The sequence below is a fragment of the Gigantopelta aegis genome, chromosome 8 (assembly GCF_016097555.1).
Source record: "Gigantopelta aegis isolate Gae_Host chromosome 8, Gae_host_genome, whole genome shotgun sequence".
In the NCBI taxonomy this organism is placed as follows: Eukaryota; Metazoa; Mollusca; class Gastropoda; order Neomphalida; family Peltospiridae; genus Gigantopelta; species Gigantopelta aegis.
This window is the reverse complement of record NC_054706.1, coordinates 18,912,699-18,935,182: the sequence shown is the minus strand read 5'-3', so window position 1 is coordinate 18,935,182 and position 22,484 is coordinate 18,912,699. Positions and strand designations below refer to the sequence as shown.

The 22,484-nt window shown below is 39.3% G+C and overlaps 1 protein-coding gene across 1 annotated transcript; it reads left to right on the top strand.

Moving 5' to 3' along the window:
* Positions 1-16,583: 16,583 nt before the first annotated feature.
* On the top strand, positions 16,584-21,958 carry LOC121379369 (noggin-2-like). Its single transcript, XM_041507954.1, has 2 exons — positions 16,584-16,959; positions 20,806-21,958. The coding sequence occupies exon 2, from the start codon at positions 20,826-20,828 to the stop codon at positions 21,546-21,548; it is 723 nt and encodes a 240-aa protein (XP_041363888.1). The 5' UTR covers positions 16,584-16,959; positions 20,806-20,825; the 3' UTR covers positions 21,549-21,958.
* The last annotated feature ends 526 nt before the right edge of the window (positions 21,959-22,484 follow it).

Sequence of the window (22,484 nt, the reverse complement as noted above, 5' to 3'; positions counted from 1 at the left end):
TCGTCATATGTAATTTGCGACTGAATGTCAGTAATATGGAAACGAGTGTAACACGGTTACAGGATTCGTCATATGTAATTTGCGACTGAATGTCAGTAATATGGAAGTGAGTGTAACACGGTTACAGGATTCGTCAGATGTAATTTGCGACTGAATGTCAGAAATATGGAAGTGAGTGTAACACGGTTACAGGATTCGTCATATGTAATTTGCGACTGAATGTCAGAAATATGGAAACGAGTGTAACACGGTTACAGGATTCGTCATATGTAATTTGCGACTGAATGTCAGTAATATGGAAGTGAGTGTAACACGGTTACAGGATTCGTCAGATGTAATTTGCGACTGAATGTCAGTAATATGGAAGTGAGTGTAACACGGTTACAGGATTCGTCAGATGTAATTTGCGACTGAATGTCAGAAATATGGAAGTGAGTGTAATACGGTTACAGGATTCGTCATATGTAATTTGCGACTGAATGTCAGTAATATGGAAACGAGTGTAACACGGTTACAGGATTCGTCATATGTAATTTGCGACTAAATGTCAGTAATATGGAAGTGAGTGTAACACGGTTACAGGATTCGTCAAATGTAATTTGCGACTGAATGTCAGAAATATGGAAGTGAGTGTAACACGGTTACAGGATTCGTCATATGTAATTTGCGACTGAATGTCAGAAATATGGAAACGAGTGTAACACGGTTACAGGATTCGTCATATGTAATTTGCGACTGAATGTCAGTAATATGGAAGTGAGTGTAACACGGTTACAGGATTCGTCAGATGTAATTTGCGACTGAATGTCAGTAATATGGAAGTGAGTGTAACACGGTTACAGGATTCGTCAGATGTAATTTGCAACTGAATGTCAGTAATATGGAAGTGAGTGTAACACGGTTACAGGATTCGTCAGATGTAATTTGCGACTGAATGTCAGAAATATGGAAGTGAGTGTAACACGGTTACAGGATTCGTCATATCTACTAACCCTCATTCTTGGCTGGTGAATTTGTTTATTTAGGCTATTGGAAAATTATCAACTGTATGTAATTACTATGATACATACTAGGTAAAGCTTCTGTGAGGGCTAGTAACTTTCTCAAACATTTGTCGAACACTGCGGTTTAGTTTGTGACACTATATGGATGAGAGTATTGTTTGAATTCATCACTCCAGGGTTCGACAAATCTACTAGCCCTCGGACCCGGCTATTGAATATTTGATCTGGGCTAGTGGAAATTACCAGCACTGTTACTATAATTACATAGGTCACTAGCCAAAGCTTCTGTGAGGGCTAGTGACTTTCTTAAACATTTGTCGAACACTGCGGTTAAGTGTGACACCATGGAGAAAGAAGGAACGTTTTATTTAACAATGCACTCAACACATTTTATTTACGGTTATATGGCGTCAGGCATATGGTTGTGTGACACCATGGATGATGGTATTGGTGGCAGTCTTCAGTGACCTTCTGTTCTCGGTCTTTTTGTAATGTCATGTATCTTTCTTTCCACCAGTCTAGTAAAACACCACAGGAATGGCAAGCCAAATTATCTTTATATTTTTATATACTGAATAAACACAAGACGTCACCAGGGTTGTTTTAAAACTGCTCTTTCTCGTGGTAAACTAAAAAATGTTGTGGTGTTTTTGTGGGTTTTCTTTATATAGAACTGTAAAATAAAATCACTAATAGGATTTCGTTCGCGCCGATTTTTGCCTGAATTAAACGAAAATGGGCGGTATTACGGACGGACAGACAAGCAAATTTGAGAGGGATGCCAAGATTCCAATAAAGAGCATTTAAAGCGGCAATGACGTATTATACCATAGCAACCAGATACGTATTAAAACTCGAGCGTGTACACACGTTAAACTCGCACAGACGACATTCCCGCAAAACGTGGCTACAAATGTTAAATGGCTATCTGCCATTAAAATTCCCACAGTGCAATAATGATGTGGAATAATACACGGGGATCCGAACCACGGAGCACCCCGTAATTTACCAGCACTGTGAGGAAATGTATACGAGCTTTTAAACAGTGCACAATATGGCGGATGTATCAGCAAATGTACCGAAAACCTATAAAATGAAAACAAGATATTAATGCGCGGCGCATTTAGACATTGCTAGACTGGTTCAAGTGCCGCGGCGGAAGTGGTGTCGTCGCACGAAGTACATTCTTTAGCCCCATTGTGTATAAATAACGTCCGGAGAGTTTGTTTGAGAAATTTATTACAAACACTAAGACCAACTTGAAGGCGCCTCTTTTAAGAGGTTTACTGTTATAGGTATACATCCATTCCAAGAGATGGGCTGCAAGTTTGTGGTTACGACCAGCGTTTATAACGTTTGCCATTGAGATCGAAATTCCAAGGTCATTTCATTCTAATACATTTGCACAGATACACATGCCATACATGTATACAGCAAATTTGTTGAATTTCCATTTTCCCCCTTCAAAGTGGTGTATATCAGAGGGGTGGTATGTAGTTTTGTTCTACTGGTCGATCATAATGTATATCAGATGGGTGGTATGTAGTTTTGTTCTACTGATCGATCATAATGTATATCAGAGGAGTGGTAGGTAGTGTTGTCCTACTAATCGATCATAATGTATATCAGAGGGGTGGTAGGTAGTTTTGTTCTACTGATCGATCATAATGTATATCAGAGGGGTGGTATGTAGTTTTGTTCTACTGATCGATCATAATGTATATCAGAGGGGTGGTATGTAGTTTTGTTCTACTGATCGATCATAATGTATATCAGAGGGGTGGTATTTAGTTTTGTTAAACTGGTCGATCATAATGTATATCAGAGGGGTGGTATGTAGTTTTGTTCTACTAATCGATCATAATGTATATCAGAGGGGTGGTAGGTAGTTTTGTTCTACTGATCGATCATAATGTATATCAGAGGGGTGGTATGTAGTTTTGTTAAACTGATCGATCATAATGTATATCAGATGGGTGGTAGGTAGTTTTGTTCTACTGATCGATCATAATGTATATCAGAGGGGTGGTAGGTAGTTTTGTTCTACTGATCGATCAGAATGTATATCAGAGGGGTGGTAGGTAGTTTTGTTCTACTGATCGATCAGAATGTATATCAGAAGGGTGGTATGTAGTTTTGTTCTACTGATCGATCAGAATGTATATACGAGGAGTGGTATGTAGTGTTGTTCTACTGATCGATCATAATGTATATCAGATGGGTGGTAGGTAGTGTTGTTCTAATGATCGATCATAATGTATATCAGAGGGGTGGTAGGTAGTTTTGTCCTACTGATCGATCAGAATGTATATCAGAGGGGTGGTAGGTAGTGTTGTCCTACTGATCGATCAGAATGTATATACGAGGAGTGGTATGTAGTGTTGTTCTACTGATCGATCATAATGTATATCAGAGGGGTGGTAGGTAGTGTTGTTCTACTGATCGATCATAATGTATATCAGAGGGGTGGTATGTAGTGTTGTTCTACTGATCGATCATAATGTATATCAGAGGGGTGGTATGTAGTGTTGTCCTACTGATCGATCAGAATGTATATACGAGGAGTGGTATGTAGTTTTGTCCTACTGATCGATCAGAATGTATATCAGAGGGGTGGTATGTAGTGTTGTCCTACTGATCGATCAGAATGTATATCAGAGGGGTGGTAGGTAGTGTTGTCCTACTGATCGATCAGAATGTATATACGAGGAGTGGTATGTAGTGTTGTTCTACTGATCGATCATAATGTATATCAGAGGGGTGGTAGGTAGTGTTGTTCTACTGATCGATCATAATGTATATCAGAGGGGTGGTATGTAGTGTTGTCCTACTGATCGATCAGAATGTATATACGAGGAGTGGTAGGTAGTTTTGTTCTACTAATCGATCAGAATGTATATCAGAGGGGTGGTATGTAGTTTTGTTCTACTGATCGATCAGAATGTATATACGAGGAGTGGTATGTAGTGTTGTTCTACTGATCGATCATAATGTATATCAGAGGGGTGGTAGGTAGTGTTGTTCTAATGATCGATCATAATGTATATCAGAGGGGTGGTAGGTAGTTTTGTCCTACTGATCGATCAGAATGTATATCAAGAGGGGTGGTAGGTAGTGTTGTCCTACTGATCGATCAGAATGTATATACGAGGAGTGGTATGTAGTGTTGTTCTACTGATCGATCATAATGTATATCAGAGGGGTGGTAGGTAGTGTTGTTCTACTGATCGATCATAATGTATATCAGAGGGGTGGTATGTAGTGTTGTCCTACTGATCGATCAGAATGTATATACGAGGAGTGGTATGTAGTGTTGTTCTACTGATCGATCATAATGTATATCAGAGGGGTGGTAGGTAGTTTTGTTCTACTGATCGATCATAATGTATATCAGAGGGGTGGTAGGTAGTTTTGTCCTACTGATCGATCATAATGTATATCAGAGGGGTGGTATGTAGTTTTGTTCTACTGATCGATCATAATTGAAAAGTGATCGGTTCGGCTCTACCAATGTGATAAAAGAAAGAATTTTTAAAATTTTATTTACGGTTATATGGCGTCAGACATATGGTTAAGGACCACACAGATATTGAGAGAGAAACCCAGTGTCGCCACTTCATGGGCTACTCTTTTTGATTAGCAGCAAGGGATCTTTTATATGCACCATCCCACAGACGGGATAGTACATACCACGGCCTTTCGTCGTGGTGCACTGGCTGGAACGAGAAATAGCTCAATGGGCCCACCGACGGGGATCGATCCCAGACCGACCGCGTATCACGTGAGCGCTGCACCACTGGGCTACGTCCCCCCCCCCCCCACACAATGTGATAATCGATTACAAAATTCCATAATCCATTGTCGAGGAACATGCTAACTATAACAGTTATTTTATAGTTTTAACGATGGAACTGATGTAAATTTGCTGTGATTTGGGTTTGTTTATGAACGTGTACGTGAATAAAACAAATAGTGAATATGTATAAATCAGTTGGTGCAAACTGATCAAAACAATGATCGATTATACAATTCTCACCGATTCCCAACACTAATGGTATGTAGAGTACTCGAGGGTCAAACTCGACCCGGACCCGAGTACTCGACATTTACACTACTTACATAGTATTATATTATTCGATTTTTGTTTTCCCTTCATGTCTCATGACCCTATAATGTAACCGGCGGATTTGACACCCAATAGCCGATGTATTTTTCGTGCTGGGGTGTCAATGTAACCGGCGGCAAACATGTGGCAAAATGACGTAAAACATATAATGTAACCGGCGGATTTGACACCCAATAGCCGATGTATTTTTCGTGCTGGGGTGTCAATGTAACCGGCGGCAAACATGTGGCAAAATGACGTAAAACATATAATTAAACGAGAGTCTCTTCCTTGCACGGGTACTCCAGTCCTATATGGACTCGAGTCTTGCTAGACTCGTCCCGTGCCCGAGTACACGAGTACTCCTAGAGACCCTAATAGTATGTGATATCCTGTCTGACATCATCATCATTGATCATCATCAGTAGCATCGTCATTTTCTTTTTCATCGTCATCATTATAATTATCATCAACATCAAACAAACCAAACCCGAGTACACATCCGTTAGTAAAGAAAAAGAAAAAATTGGAAGCATTTGATATATTGAAAATAAATAGGAAATTACACACGTGTTGTATTTCATTCTTTATTATTGGAGCGGGGCGTAGCCCAGTGGTAAAGCGTTCGCTTGATGCACGGTCGATCTGGGATCTGGGATCGATTCCTGTCGGTAGGCCCATTGGGCTATTTCTCGTCACAGCCAGTGCACCACGACTGGTATATTAAAGGCCGTGGTATGTGCTATACTGTCTGTGGGATGGTGCATTTAAAAGTTCCATAGCTACTAATTGAAAAATGTAATGGGTTTCCTCTCTATGACTGTGTCAAAATGACCATATGTTTGACATCCAATAGCCGTTACAGCGTTCGCTCGATGCGCTCTCGGTGAGGGATCGATCCCCGTCGGTGTGCCCATTGGGCTATTTCTTGTTCCAGCCAGTGCACTACGACTGGTATATCAAAGACCGTGGTATGTACCACCCTGTCTGTGGGATGGTGCATATAAAAGATCCCTTGCTGCTAATCGAAAAAAGTAGCCCATCAATATCTGTGTGGTCCTTAACCATATGTCTGACGCCATATAACCGTAAATAAAATGTGTTGAGTGCGTCGTTAAATACAACATTTCTTTCTTCTTTTTTCCCAGTAGCCGATGTTTAATAAATCAATATGCTCTAGTGGTGTCGTTAAACAAAATAAACTTCTTTTTTGTCATTATTATTATTATTATTTTAAACTTCTGAACGTTGAAAGATTGAAAAAGAAGTTTCTAAAATTAAAATAGGGCGTGTACTGTTACGTAAAGGGCGGTGTGTGTGTGTGTATGTGTGTGTGTGTGTGTGTGTGTGTGTGTGTGTGTGTGTGTGTGTGTGTGTGTGTTGGTGGGGGAGGGGGTGAGTATCTGTCAGCGCGAAACGTGATTTTGTTTCGGACAGATTCTCATGAAATGTCGAACTTTTTTAGACACCAAACTGCCTGAGTTTAAAATGTGCAAAAATGTCGTTTAAACACATATTCATTTCTTTCATTGCTTGCTACTATAATGGTGATCACTTTTGTCTAACGTGAAGCGCATATAAACCAGTCTAGCAAATGCTTGTTAATTTCCAGCCCAGTCCCGTGCTCAGCAACAGTGAGCGACTCTAACGTTCGCGGATTATTTGACTGGTCCCCGATGTTAATAAATGAAAAAAGTTTGTTTTGTTTAACGACACAACAAGAGCACATTGATTATTAATCATCGGCTATTCAATGTCAAACATTTGGTAATTTTGACATATAGTGTAAGAGAGGAAACCCGCTACATTTTTTTTCATTAATAGCAAGGGATCTTTTTTATGTACCATCCCACAGACAGGATAGTACATACCATGTCCTTTGATATACCAGTCGTGGTGCACTGGCTGGAACGAGAAATAGTCCAGTGGGGCCACCAACGGGGATCGATCTCAAACTGATCGCGCACCAAGCCAGGGCTTTACCACTAGGCAATGTCCCGCCCGGTCCCCGACGTGGTCATTTGGTTTAATGTGCAGCGCATAAACCAGTCTAGTGAACGTGTTTTATGTTCGGTCTAGCTGAACTCAACTCTGATATTTTTTGCTCTTCACATTAAACCGAACGACCATTTCATGAACTAACCGCACAGTTTGCGAACATTAGCGTTGATCACTGTCGCTGAACGCAGTCCTAACTAGATCTACACGATTCTGTCACGACTGGTACACGGAAATGCCCTCGAGTAAAACCGAAACAACATCGGCGGTTATCGTGTTCTGTCGCCGCGTAATTTAATTAATGACAGACTGTGACAGGATTAATGTGTGAAAGTGTCCACGCCAGATAGTCGCCTGTGAGAGAGGACGTTGGGCAGAATTTCAGAGATGTTTCACACACTCCGACGTCGCCGTATCAGTTGCCAAATGTCACTCACGTCATGCATGCCAGTCGCTGGCGTTAGGTAAAGATGAAAACTGCGAAAACGCACCAATCAAGTCAGACGTGCGGGTTGTCGAGTAATGCAGACTATGTTTGAATGCAGAAAATAATAACTCAATACTGTTTCTTCAACTTACCTCAGTGGTGCGGAGTTCAGAAATAAATGAAAGCAGAAAATAATAATAACTCAGTACAGCTTAAACTTACCTCTATGGTGTGGAATTAAGAAATAAATGAATGTTGAACATAAGTCAATACAGTTTAAATCGGCAAGATAAAAAGTTATTTTGTTTTAAAAAAACCCCACCAAACAAAACAAAAAACACGAAACAATACAGAATTGTAAAAATTAAAGTTCAATTTTGTTTTATTTAACGACACTACTACTTTATTCCTCTTCCGATATTGGATGCCGAACATTTGATCATTTCTGACACGCACATTTAGAGGAAACCCGCTACATTGTTTTCCATAATCAATAAGGGATCTTTTACATGGACAGGACAGCACATACAACATTTGATATACCAGTTGTGGGACAATGGTTGAGACAGAAGGAAATGTTTTATTTAACGACGCACTCAACACATTTTATTTACGGATATATGGCGTCGGACTTATGGTTGAGGACCACAGAGAGAGAGAGAGAGAGAGAGAGAGAGAGAGAGAGAGAGAGAGAGAGAGAGAGAGAGAGAGAGAGAGAGAGAGAGGAAACCCGCTGTCGCCACTTCATGGGCTACTCTTTGTCGATTAGCAGTAAGGGATCTTTTATATACACCATCCCACAGACAAGAAAGTACATCCCACGGCATTTGTTACACCAGTTGTGGAGCACTGACTGGAACGAGAAATAGCCCAATGGGCCCACCGACGGGAATAGATCCTAGATCGATCGCGCATTAGGTGAGTACTGTACCACTGAGCTACGTCCCGCCCCTTGGTTAAGACAGGGGAGAGGAGACACCACCGGAGAATGGGTCCACTGAGGTAAATCGATCCTTCGACGAAAGCACTTCGGGCAAACGCTCTACAGACTGAGCTAATTATTAACCTGAACGACAAAACTGAATCTCTGCAATGCAGAATCGAATGGGTATTTGGCAAAATAGTGGTTGGTTCCACATACAGAGAATAATACATGAGTGGCCGTTAGATACCATTTACTAGTATCTCACGAGTTGTTTTAAAATGTATCTAACGAGCGAAAGCGAGGTTTATACATTTTTAAACAACAAGTTGTAAGCTAAATGGTATTTAACGGACACGAATGCATTATTCTATTTCTTACATATCCTAAAAAAAACCCACCCCAGGTTTTAAGCAAATTTCAACATCTTTTTGGACTAAAAGTTATTTACAGCCGTTGCACTTGTAGCTGACTTACATGTCACAGACACATGATTGCCATGTTAACTACACGTCACAGTGTAATCGATTTCCACCGTGCTAATTTTTATTGGACATATGGCATTGGTGCACTGGTCATCACCTAGGAGCAGCCAGTCGTATATCTTAAAATTGTAAACACACATACGTGTGTAAACAACTATGTGTTATAAAAAATAACGCATGGTGTTCTCACCAACGGATGTGTAAGAAATCTCAATACATCCTTCTTGTTCCGCCAAAAAGACATCCGTCACTAACAGATTAGTTTACTAAATCGAAACTAGCACAGGTCGGAGCTCATTGGCATAAATATAGCTTTGTTGACAAGCACCCGTGAATCACTGTCAAAACAGTGATGACATTAGGTGTTCGCGAAAGGTGAGCAGATCCTGCCCCACCGGTGGCATCCGTTGAGCGTCCAAATCGGTGAATAAATGTGCATGCGTTTCACCAGAGATGAAAAGGTATGCTCACGTTCAAAATATGGAAGATCACCAGCCATCAGTTTGGTCAGTAATGCTAGTAATTACCATTAATTATCTCATATTTTCTGAAACTTAAAGCTTCTGACCCTACATTAGGAAGGAAGGCAATGGTTTATTTAACGACGCAAACCCTACATTAGAAGCGAGATCAAACCACCTCGGTAGACCCATTCTCTGAATACCCCACGACTGGTATATCAATGGTATGTGCTCTCCGCTCAATCGGGAAAGCGTATATAAAAGATCCCTTGCTACTTATGGTAAAATGTAGAAGGTTTTCTCTGAATATTATGTGTAAGAATTACGTAAATTTTGACATCCACTAACCATTGATTAAGCAACTAATGTTCTCTAAATGGTAACGTTAAACAAAACAAACTTTAAACCCTATGTTATTGCCAAAAATCATGGATGTTCTATTGGTTAAAAAAAGTTCGTTACTCTCTTTTAGTTTAGAACTTGCATACGAATTCAACAACGTAAAAAACCAAACACGTTAATTTGTTCTGGTTTTGTTTGTATATTGTGGAATTCCAATCATAATGAACCTCGGACTCATCTCAATAGACTGGTGTTTACCTTACTGAGCTAGCATGTATTTAATGTACTTATCAAAGCACATGAAAATGTACATCAAGCGGCACGAGGTGTGAGTTCCCGGTCTAGCGGAGACTGGCCGCCGAGGATTGGTCGGTCTGACGGGTCTGGAGTTTAGAGGCTCGGGCTAGTCTCGACAGGGCAGATCGTACGACCTGTCTGGCCGTGAACAGATCAGAACATGAAAGAAATGTGTTTGCTTTTGTTCCGCGTGGTCATCTGCCCGGTGGACAGTAGCTACTACACCGACGCCGGTCGACGCTGGTCAGTGTAGCCGAAATATGCAGAGTCTCTTTTCAAACCCCTCTAGACACCGAGGATAGACAAACTGCTAATTACATTTCAGATAAAGATAGTGAGGATGGAGGGAGGGGGAGACAGAGAGACAGAGATAGGAGACTGAGAGAGACAGAGATAGGAGAGTGAGAGAGAGACAGTGAGAGTGGGAAACACACACACACACACACACACACACACACACACACACACACACAAGCGAGAGCGTGAGACCGAAACAATACAGACTTTTAAAATTACAATTTGATTTATTTAACGACATCACTAGAGCACATTGATTTATTAATCATCTGCGTAGTCTTAGAGAAAACACCGCTACATTAGCAGCAAGAGATCTTTTATGCACTTTCCCGCAGACAGGAAAGCACATACCACGGCCTTTGATAAACCATTCGTGGAGCACTTGTTAGGACGGGGGGGGGGGGGCGGGGGGGGGGGGCAATAAGAGACGAGTTCCACAGAGGTGTTCGACCCTACCTCCACAGCACCCCGAGCGAGATCTCTACCGACTGAGCTGGTTCCAAACCCTCTACACGTTTCATGATCGCCAGGCAACTTCCTTTTAGTGTGTATTGGAGCAATTAATCAGAACCTTTTAAGGAATTATTTATTGGCACTGAGCTGTACACACATAATACAAGAATTCCGCTGAATTCAGTGTCTCGCCAACCATAAACATTTTCAGTGCACTGTGATCAACATCCATAGGTGCAACTATAAACCAAGTTTCATTGACATAGGACTTATAGTTTGTGAATAAACTGATGTAAACGCTGAAGTTGACGATGTGGCCGCCGTCGAAAATGTCGCTTTTCTACTTCGTAAAGGCGAAACAAAAGACACAGGAAGAAACAAGATAACAAATTAATAAACACAACACAACACACATAAATAGAAATACAGACCGAGAAACAGACAAACAGATAGACAGATATTGTATTTGAGAATCGCCTTATGCACGCAATAATATAAAATACAATATAAAAGTACATAATCCATTCCTTACAGGCATTGTGAGAGACTATCTGTAATAATATACGAAGTGAACGTACATATTATATAAAGAACACACATAAAAGGACACATAAACATTAAAAGATACATATACAGTTTAAGAGTATACTAGTGCTCGAGAACGAGTTAACACTACAAAGAAGAAGGCATTAAAGTAACAGACTCTAGTTTTTAAACATTAAAGGGACATTCCTGAGTTGAGTTTGTTGCAATTTTAAAGATGTTATCGACTAACAGAGACTTTTTAACGATTGTAATTACATATCAAATATATTTTTCTGCATACAATATTACGAAATTATTTGAAAACAAAATCCAGTTTGGGCTTCTTACAAATATTAAGACGACCAGAAACACACTGAATATACAGACACTGATATTCTAAACAAGAAAATATATTTAATATGCAAGTTTAATCGTAGAACTATTTTATTAGTCAGAAACATCTTACAATGCACCAAACTCAGGAATGTCTCTTTTAAGGCACATTTTCACTATTAGAGCCGTTTTTAATAACTGATATCATTCATATTAAGATTTTATTGTTTAGATTATCCATTTCAGGGCCGTAGCTAGGATTTTTTGTTGGGGGGAGGGGAGGGGGAACTGAGTAGTTAATGATCTAAAACTTCTTAAACGGTTAAGAAGACAATTTTCTTTAAGTTTTATAAAGGTTTCCGGATTTTTTTTTTCTCCTCCCCCCCCCCCCCCCCCCCCCCGCTAGCTACGGCCCTGCATTTCCGTACATCCGAAGTGTTTTTGGTCATCCTGGTGTTTTTATAATATCACCAAATGCACGTCTCATATTTTAAAAAACGCTCATGCGTCTGAGTAAACACGGTTATGGAGTCGAGTTCCAATCTGTTATTAGGGGGTATTTCACCGTGTCAATGGCAGAGACTCTTGTTTCACTCTGTTGTAAATTTATGTTGATGTGTTACAGGTTTGTAAACCTGGTGTCCAGTTTACGGGTTTAAACTACGGTCTGCGACTTTAATGTAGGCTACTGGGTTCTCTTAATGCTAGTAGTATTTTTTTCTATTCTCGCTCCAATCAGTGCACCACGACTGGTACATCAAAGGCCGTGGTATGTGCTATTCTGTCTATGGGATTGGGCATACAAAAGACCCCTTGCTGCTAATCGAAAAGAGTCACCCATGAAGTGGCGACAGCGGGTTTCCTCCCTCAATATCTGTGTGGTCGTTAACCATATGTACAACGCCATATAACCGTAAACAAAATGTGTTGAGTGCGTCGTTAAATAAACCATTTCCTTCCTTCCTTGTTGTCTAAAAGTTAGCTTAGTAATTTTTCGACATGATCTAGCCATGAGACTTTATTCAATGGAAAGAAAAAAACATTTCATTTTTTTTATCGTTCTAGTATATATCTGTCCCCTGTGACAGTGTTTGCAGTTTCATCTATATAGGTATTACCGCACTCATAACAAAGAGAGAATTGGAAGTAGTTGTATAACCAATGTTATCGAGGACAACAAACCCAATGATGTTTGAACAGTCGAGTTTTATTGCAAGCATAAAATCGTTTTCCAGGAATTTCTCCGCACAAATTAAAATTTGGTCACGGTGTCCTTTACGAATGATTTCCTTATTTCCAGAGTTGTTAGAAGATTTACTCAAGTTTTATTTAATTTAAAGCGCAACAAAACAGTATAACAAGAGTTTTCACACTCTGGCCGAGTTCATTGAGAAGCTATTGATAAAATTTGAATATTACCTGCACGTTGCACATGCGCCGCTTGGTTTCGGAAATATTTCACTCGTAATCAGGCTCGTAGCGGGAGGGGAGGGGGCAGGCTCAGGCCTCCCCCCCCCCCCCAATATTTTTGGGGTTTTTTGTTTTTGTTTTTGTTTTTTTTGCTAACCTTTACATCTCGACTGAATGTAAAAGTTTTAGCGAGACTAACGAATCGAGATTAACGGCTGGACAGATAGCCCAGATAGCTGTGGTGTGTGCCCAGGATAGCATGCTTGAACTTTAAAGGGACACACCCTATTTACGGCTATTTGTTAACCATTACGGCGTTGTTTTTCGCTATTAAACCCCATTTTTCACAAATAAAATTGCACTTTAGTTACATTTTATTATTTAGAATACACATTTCCATTCACCTGAGGTGCTTTTTGGTAATCCTGATGTTTGTAAAACCACGAAATGCATTTTTTGCATTTTTTTCACAAGACGTTCTGTCGAGAAAAAACCGTTAAGCAAGCGAGGTCCAATCTATTTTTAGAGGGGATATTTCCATTTCAATGTCACAGACGTTGGTATATCACGTGACCGTTATCATTTTGGTTCGGTTTGTTTTCTCGTGCACGGTTCGCGCAATCAACATCCGATACAATATCTGTCTATCTGTTTGTCTGTTTCTCCGTCTGTATTTCTATTTATGTGTGTTGTGTTGTGTTTATTAATTTGTTATCTTGTTTCTTCCTGTGTCTTTTGTTTCGCCTTTACGAAGTAGAAAAGCGACATTTTCGACGGCGGCCACATCGTCAACTTCAGCGTTTACATCAGTTTATTCACAAACTATAAGTCCTATGTCAATGAAACTTGGTTTATAGTTGCGAAGTGTCTCAATACAAAACGTTACAAACCCTTAAAACCAATAATTTTGCTAAGTCTTACGATATCTGGAGAGGGGATACAACCAGGACAGAACAGTTGGAACATGTCCAGGAGAGGTGAAACGAACGCACCCCAAGTCTGTGAAATTTGTCGTGACGTAGGCATTGCTGTGCTTCGAGCGACATCTACCGGTGACATCAGAATACTAACTTTCAAAATTATTTCAAGCAATTGGGACATGGGGATTCCCATGGTATTTATCGTAATAAAACCTGCTTTTTCATTCCATTTGATAAGAACGTGATCTAAGTGTGTTACAGGTTTGTAGATTAACCAAATTATAATTTATTTTCGCTGGATGGAACTAGGGTGTGCGGCTTTAATTGGATATAAGCACTAAAATTAGTTGAAATGAAATGAAAATGTACTGATGTTTCTCAAACTTGAATATTACTAACTCGTCCGTGACGTCCGTCGTGACTAATCAAGCGACTCATTGGTTGTTTAGACAGCGACTTACAGGTATCCGTCTTACTCGCCGCCGCAATTAAGGAAATGAGGGGCGTGTCTGACCGTAAGTGGGTGTTAACGGTTTGAAACAACGTCGCTGTCTGTCTGTTGTGAGGGTAATTAAACAAATTTGTTCTCCTATTCTCTCGTTGACAGGAGGTCAAGTAATGTCAAAAAGTCAGATTTGCGCAAACTGTCCACTGTCCAATCTGTCAGGTACCAAGAGGCCCATATGAGGTTCGAAAAAAAAAAACCCCAACCCCCCCCCCCCCCCCACCAAAATCTCACACACACAAAACAGGCCATCCTTTTAGTAAATCTGGAGTCAGTTTCACAAAACGTTGTAAGTTTACGTTTACGACTAGCAGTTATATCTGTCGTACGTTTACATGTGTTTGGAATATATTCCACGCAGAACATTACATCGTTACGGAAGGTGGAACAGTGAAAGGGCGAACAGAAATGAAACACGTGTACTTCAAACTACAGTAGTTGTTTGGTAGCAGTAAAACCAAATCGTGGTTTAGTCGTAGATTTACGTTTACGTGAAAAACTAGGCTCACGATCTTTGTCAAATTGGTCCCTGGATATTGGATACTGAATTTTAAAATCGGACAGCAACCCAAAATTATGACAAATAGATAACCCCGCTGTTCCAAGAATGATCCCTTTGAGGAGATGAAACAATTTATTGACCCGTACCCCCCCACCCCACCCCCCATCCCACCCGACTGCACCTAGGGTGGGGCATGAAGAAAACGTCAGAATTCAATAATATAGGGTTTTCGTCGTTAAACAACAAGGACAACTAACAGTTTTCAGAAATATAGTTTCGTTTCATTTTCCATAAGACCCTGCGTTTTTTTAGATTTAAATTTAGTGCTTACATTAAACCTAACACTGATATAATTCCAACTTGTAAATACTCCTTTGTTATAAATGCTTGGATTGGTCCAAATGATGTTATGCGACTTTTAAAAAAGACCCCAAGAAACCAAAAAAAAACAACAACCCTAAACAAACAAAACAACCAACAACCTCAAAACAAACAAATTACATGTACATGTCGTTCTGTAGTTCACACTTCCTTGAACATAAAAATGATCGCGTTTATTTCGTAAATAAGTAATTTAATTTTAAACAATCTTGAAAGTACATTTTTAAAAGTGTTTTAATCATTTAGAACAGACAGTCTTCTTTAGCTGCTGTCACTCGTCTAGGTAGGTCAAGCGACCGCATCATTTTCCAATGCAAAAAGATTTAGTGCTACAATGCATATTTAAAGAAACAAATTGCGACTGGACTTTGTTGTTGGTTGATGGTAGCCGCTGGTTGCGAAAACACGTGGTTTATTAAAACTGTAGTTGTGTTTGTCTTTTGCATTAGCAAATTATATTGTAGGACTGAAATGGCGGGACTGGAGTTTTAACATAGTAATTGTTTGTATTTTGCATTGGTAAATCGATCGTATCGGATGGTTAGGCAATGCTGAATATTAAAACACATTAAAACGAATGAATGAATCTGTATTACTTAATATATATAGCTGCGAAAAACAAAATAGGAATTCGTTACTTTAAGACAAGTTAGTTACATATTACTTTTTAAAAAAACCCGGACTATTTAACACCACAGTCGTACCCGTTCGCCTAAGAGGACAATGCGATTTATGACAGGCGAAATCGGTTCACTGATGCAAGTGGGACCGAATCGACACGATAGTAAGTTAATAGAAATTTATTCCACTCGATTTTCATCATGAATGAGTAACCGAAATACACCCTTTTATGCATTCTGTGTGCGCTTTCATGGCAACGGGCTAGCTACGTAGAGAGATCAATCTGCTAGCGATACCAGAGGTAATTGATGTCGAAAATCTTCCTGTATGTAATCAAATGTCTGTGGCCGCATACAAAAGCCGTGTTAAATGAATTAAGCGCCCGAGCTAATCACTCGAACAAAACTATGAAAATCCCGCGAACGCCGCGCTTAGTCGAACCGTCTTGTTATGCCCAGCGCTTTGGAGAAGACCCATTGAGCGGACCCGTGATTCAGCCCGAGTGTCTAGACTTAACGTCGCTGGTTTGTTCATCCGACGTTTAAAAGAAAGGCACCCTCGACGCTAGGTGGTTTTTACGGCCAGATTGCCGCAACGCGAGGGCTGCTATTGTGGTTTAACGCTACCTTCAGACCTAGTACACAGACCTATAGCTATATATGATTGTGTTTCAGCGATTTACGCTACCTCATACCTTAGCTGTATGTGTTCTGCGATTTTACCTGGTCGCTCGTTAGGTATATAGTGAAAAACCCCACAACTAAAACAACAAGAAAAAAAGAAAAAAAAAAGAAAAGAAAAAAGAACAGCAAAAAACCTGAAAACAACTTGATGTTAATTCTGGAGTTATAGCAGGCAATGGTTTATATTCTTGTCAAGTGTTCCGCCATTCGTAGCAACACCCGTGACGTGTGATACATGGTTGATAATACAGGAAGCGAAAATGATGCTCGTTTGCTCATATTTTATGCGTGAGTACATACAACCTTTTTTCTATATGCACTCGTTGCACTTTTATTATTTTTAACAAAAATATTTATTTAAAATAAACCCCCATGAAATACATGTATCTAATTAACTTGAAGTAGAAGAAACTAAACGGTTCTCCTTTGTTTATACATTTTTAAAATACATATTATTTTTCAGATAATAATAATTTATAATTCATGTTTATGTGCATGTATATCAACGTAACGGAACACTCAACGTGAAACGAACAGCGCTTGTTTACATTTTATACTTGAATAGATTTCATATATTTTTTGTTTGTTGATTATTTTCATTTTTAAAACGGGTATTTGGCAAGGGCATTGATTGAAACATTTTATTGTATATAATGTACACATGGATTGGGCACAAGTTATCCAACTTACGAGGCCCTCTCCTGATAACGTACAATAATGAAAATATGACAATATGGCAAGGGCAGTGAGTTTATATGTTGTGTTTTAAAATGTTTAAACCTTCTTTTTTAAAGTTATGTTCTTTTGCATTGTCACATTTTTGAGATAATTATTTGATATGTATTTAACATGTATGGAATGCCATTTCATCAGTTCTCTACAGATAACAGTTTTAAATTTAAAATGTTGAAATAATAAAATATTGAAATAAAAGTAAAATGTATTACCAGCAAAGATTCACATTTTTTTTTACAAAGGCGCAGTTAGCGTTTGAAATCAAATATATATATGAGCCTTTTTATATATATATATATATATATATATATATATATATAAAAAGGCTCAGTTGAATTTAAAAGTTTAAAAATATATTTTGTGAAAATATATCGTAATTAATGTCAAACAATATATCGTAATTAATTTCTAATATGATAAGACATATTTTCATTTTTCAAAACAGAACTGAAATCGACATCTTTTGAACAAAGTGAAACATATTCTCTTTTCAAAATAACCAGTAGTAAGATCGACTGGTTATTATGAAATCGCTTATAACCATAACCTATACAGGTACTATTATAAATGCGAAAATTATCTAATAGTTATGATACATTGTAAGAAAAGCAAATGAGTGATGATGTTATTTTCACCTGCACACCTAAACGGGACCCATGCTTATGAATTAACTGTACTGACGCAAAAGTTACTTTGTCGCAGTCTAAATTCTAACTGTAAGATTCTAATAGATTTTTAAAAAATAATTTATAATTTTATAAAAAAAAATTTATATATTTTTTGCAATGCGAGCCCTAATTCGCGATACTGAATAGCATTACACATTGTGTATCGCTTGCCTACAGCGTTATACATATATATGAGCTCGAGATTTCTATCTACTAAAGTATATGCATAAATTACACCCGACGGCATTATGTTCATGTCTAACTCACTTTATGGTTACGCGATCGTAAATGCGATGATAGGTTAATCATCATAATAATTGTATTGTCATAATTTACAGCGATTCATTGAAAACTCGTAAATGCCCACCCTTTTTTTTCCCCTCACAGAGCGAAATGATGTATATGATGTACGTTTGTGGTGATTTTATCCATTGTCTTGGACCGAGGTGTTGTTTTGCGACAAAGATACGATTTTGAAAGCCGTGTTAGTTTCGCTATTTTGAGTGTAAATATATAAACACACACGCTCGCGCAAACGCACGCACGCACACACACACAGATCCAACATCCCCCATAAATAAAGGTACATGGATCTATTAGAAAAAAATCTCAACAAAAAAAGAGAAAAAAAAAACAACACCCCAAAAACGTATAGTATTTCTAGATAAAGTGTACAGTTTCTTCTTTGGGATATTCATTTTTCACCATCAGGTGTGTTCTTGGTCTTCATTGTCTTTACACGATCGAGACTATTTCTTAATGTGTCATTTCAGCTCGCCTTTTGCAAGTACCCTTTAAGACTATTGCTTGCACAATACATCCTATGAATTGGCAGCATGTATGACAATTCAGAACATTTTCATATGGTCATGAAAATAAGCATTTGGTAGTCTTTAGATTACACTTAAAGGGTGGGATCTATCTCAACCGGTAGAGCTCTTTCCTGAGCTAGTAGAGTCGTAGGATCGAATCACATTAGTGGACGTGCGGCCCATTATCTGATTGGTTTTTACCCCGAACCATTACATCACAACTGATATATCAAAGACCGTGCTGTCCTGTCTGTGAGAAAGTGCATATAAAAGATCTCTTGCTGCCAATGAAAAAATCAGGCCCTTTATAAGGGCCCTATGGGCAACCTAGGGAGACACCACAGCATCGTAGAGGTCTAAAATTAACGAGCTACTCTCGATTCACTAATAGTAATATCAAAACCTATACTAGCTCGGCCATTTATCTTTCGACCGACCGTTCAAAATAGCTCCAGATTCCCTCAATCAAAATTGCGCACCCTTTTCTCTTTGGCATTTAACTGCTCCATTCAAATTCTATAGCACTACCACCACCACCGATTTGATCGGGCTGCTGGTGCTCCCTTGCACCTGCCAGTGCAGGCGGTCCCTCCCCCCCCCCCCCCCCCCCACCTTTCCTGTCATGGACGGAGGAGCCGGCCAAGGTCGGCTCTTGTGCCCACGACAGGCGTGTGCTATAACAGCTTGTTCTGAATGTGCACGTAAAACCCTATGACATGACATGACAATGAAAAAAAGGTAGCGGGTGACCCGGTGTTCTCTGAGACTACGAGTACACAATTACCAAATATTTGACACCCAATAGCCGATTATTAATAAACTGTGATTGGAACTGTTACCGGAATGTGAACTCACCACCTACCACTTCCAAACTAATGGACGATGACTCAACCTTAAGGTTGTTTTGTTTAAAGACACCACTAGAGCGCATTGATTATTAATCATTGGCTATTGGATGTCAAACATAATACATTTGGTAATTGTCGCACGTAGTCGGAGAAAACCCGCTGCATTGTTCAATTATGGATCTTTTAAATACACGTTTTCAGAAGCAGGACAGCACATACATGTACCACGGTCTTTGATACCAGTCAGAACCGTCATCAATGAGGCCGGTCGAAAGTTTTAACAATTTCTTTCCTAAACTCTGTGTCATAAGTGGTATGTTTCACACATGGGAACTATTTAATAACCTGTGTGAAGTACCATGAAAAATAAACACTCTTTGTTAGAAAGATGCACAAGAAAAAGATGTGTCAGGATTTGTGTCCATTATAATTATATTGTTGAAAGTACATGGCGGTCTAAAACAATACATTAATTACACATAGTAATCATCGCCTAGCTAGATGTCAAACATTTGGGAAATGCGAGAAGTAGTGTTTGATGAAGCCTGCTATATTGTTCAGTTAGCAGCAAGGGATCTTTTATATGTACTTTCCCCACAGTACATACCACTGCCATTGATATATGGGAAACTGGTTGAGACAGAAAAAATACCAGTCAGATAATAGGTCCATCAAGGGGATTCGATCTTTCGTCTCAGTCACCCCAAGCGAGGGATCTATCAACGACGACATGTTTTAATTTGTAGAGCCATTTTTAATCATTTAAATGAGTTACTAACATTTTAGTGTTCAGAATATCCATTTTCGTACATCCGAAGTTTTTCTGGTCATCTTAGTGTTTATAATACCCCGAAATAAAGTTTTCATAGTTTTAAAAACGCACGTACACCTGAGAAGTAACCGTTATTGAGTTAATCTTTATTTTATTTTAGAGGATATTTCTTCCGTTCCAACGTCACAGACTCCAGATTAAACAAAGTTTTTGTCCATTTTCACGGCTTGAAACTAAGGTCTGTGACTTTAACAAATGCTACTTTCCTTGACTTTAATTTTGTTTTGCATTTGTTACAGGAATCGTGAGCTGATTCGTCATGTGGTGGAAACACGGGGTTCTCCTCTTCTATCTCGGTGTACTCCGCAGCTGTAGAGGCTCGCAGCTTTATTTCCAGCTTCTCCAAGCAGAAGACACCCCCTCCGAGAAGTCCCTTTATCACCGCGAGGGCACGCGCCCCTACCCCTCCGACAGACTCCCTATTGATGGGATCATGGAGAGCCCTGACAAATACTACGACCCCAGGCCAGGGGAATTAAACAAGAAAAAACTGAGAAAGATCCTTGGAGACAGATTTGATTCCGATTTTATGTCTGTGAAACATCCTAAGTCTAAAAACGGTTCCTTGGAGTTTAAATTCCGAAACGGGAGACCCGTCGGTAAGAGGCCGTCATTTCTCCGTCTGATCAGGACGTTAAAACTGAGGAATGGACCCACGCTGAAATTAAAGGTGGGGAAAAAGAACAGAAGAAAGTTTCAGAAATTTCTGTGGAGTTACTCGTACTGTCCCGTGAAATACGTGTGGAGGGATTTAGGGAGGCGGTTCTGGCCTCGGTGGATTAAAGACGGGCTGTGCTCGAGGGAGCGGTCGTGCTCCGTGCCCCCGGGCATGTTTTGTAAACCAAGCAACTCTACAACAAAAACAATTCTGCGGTGGCACTGTCCAAAATGGCGGAGAAGAGTTGCGTGTAAATGGATACAAATTCAGTACCCGATTATAACGGAGTGCGCATGCTCTTGTCATGGAAACGATGATGACTAAATACTATTAACACTGGATAGCACAAAACTCCCCAAAAAACTACAAAACAACCAAATCAACCAAACTGCTAAATCCTATTCTTACGAGTGGTGCACATTGACTCTTTAATGCTAATGAAAAGGACATTGCTTATGAATATTAATTTAAGCTAGCATTATTTATGAATATTAAGTAGCAGGCATGGCTCATCGTGATCCATATAATAAATGTCAACTTTAACTGGTACCGATGTTGTCTCATTGCAGGTTGTGGTGCGATAGCCAACAAGGGTAACGGTCTATGTGGACGGTGTTCCAGCTATTTCTTTCAAATGGCAAAGAAACATATTCTGTTGTTGATTGTTACGAGAACATTAATTTATTGTTGTTTGTTTAAACATTTTGTAAATAGACTGTCATTATTATGCAAAATCACTTTTTTCTTCATATATTTGTATATTTATGTTACATAGTGCGATTTTGCTGTTAAGTATAGCTGAATTATGAAGTAATGTAAAGTTAGTGATTTGAAACGGGTTGGATGAGAAAGAAGATGGGACGGGATAATTATAAGTGGATAGTTTTCCTACCTTGTGATAAAGTATAATGTAAAGAAATTATTATTCAAATGATTTAATGAAAAACCGCAAACACTATTTTAAAGTGTTAGGACGGGTAGATGGTGGGTATGTGGGTGTGGGGGAATGGGAAGGTAAGGGTCAAACGCACCAGGGCCTTTAGGCCTTTCTACACCCGTCCTTATATAGGTCTACAGTTAATAATCATACTGAAACATCGAATCAGCAATACGGGCTTTAAAAGACCACTTTTCAACTTATACACATGAAAATTAATTAAGCACCACCTAAATTCAACCATGTGACTTCTACTTCGCATGGGATTGTGTCCATTTCGTAGACGTAAAACACTGAAATTACTGTTCTCTGTATTCAAAAGA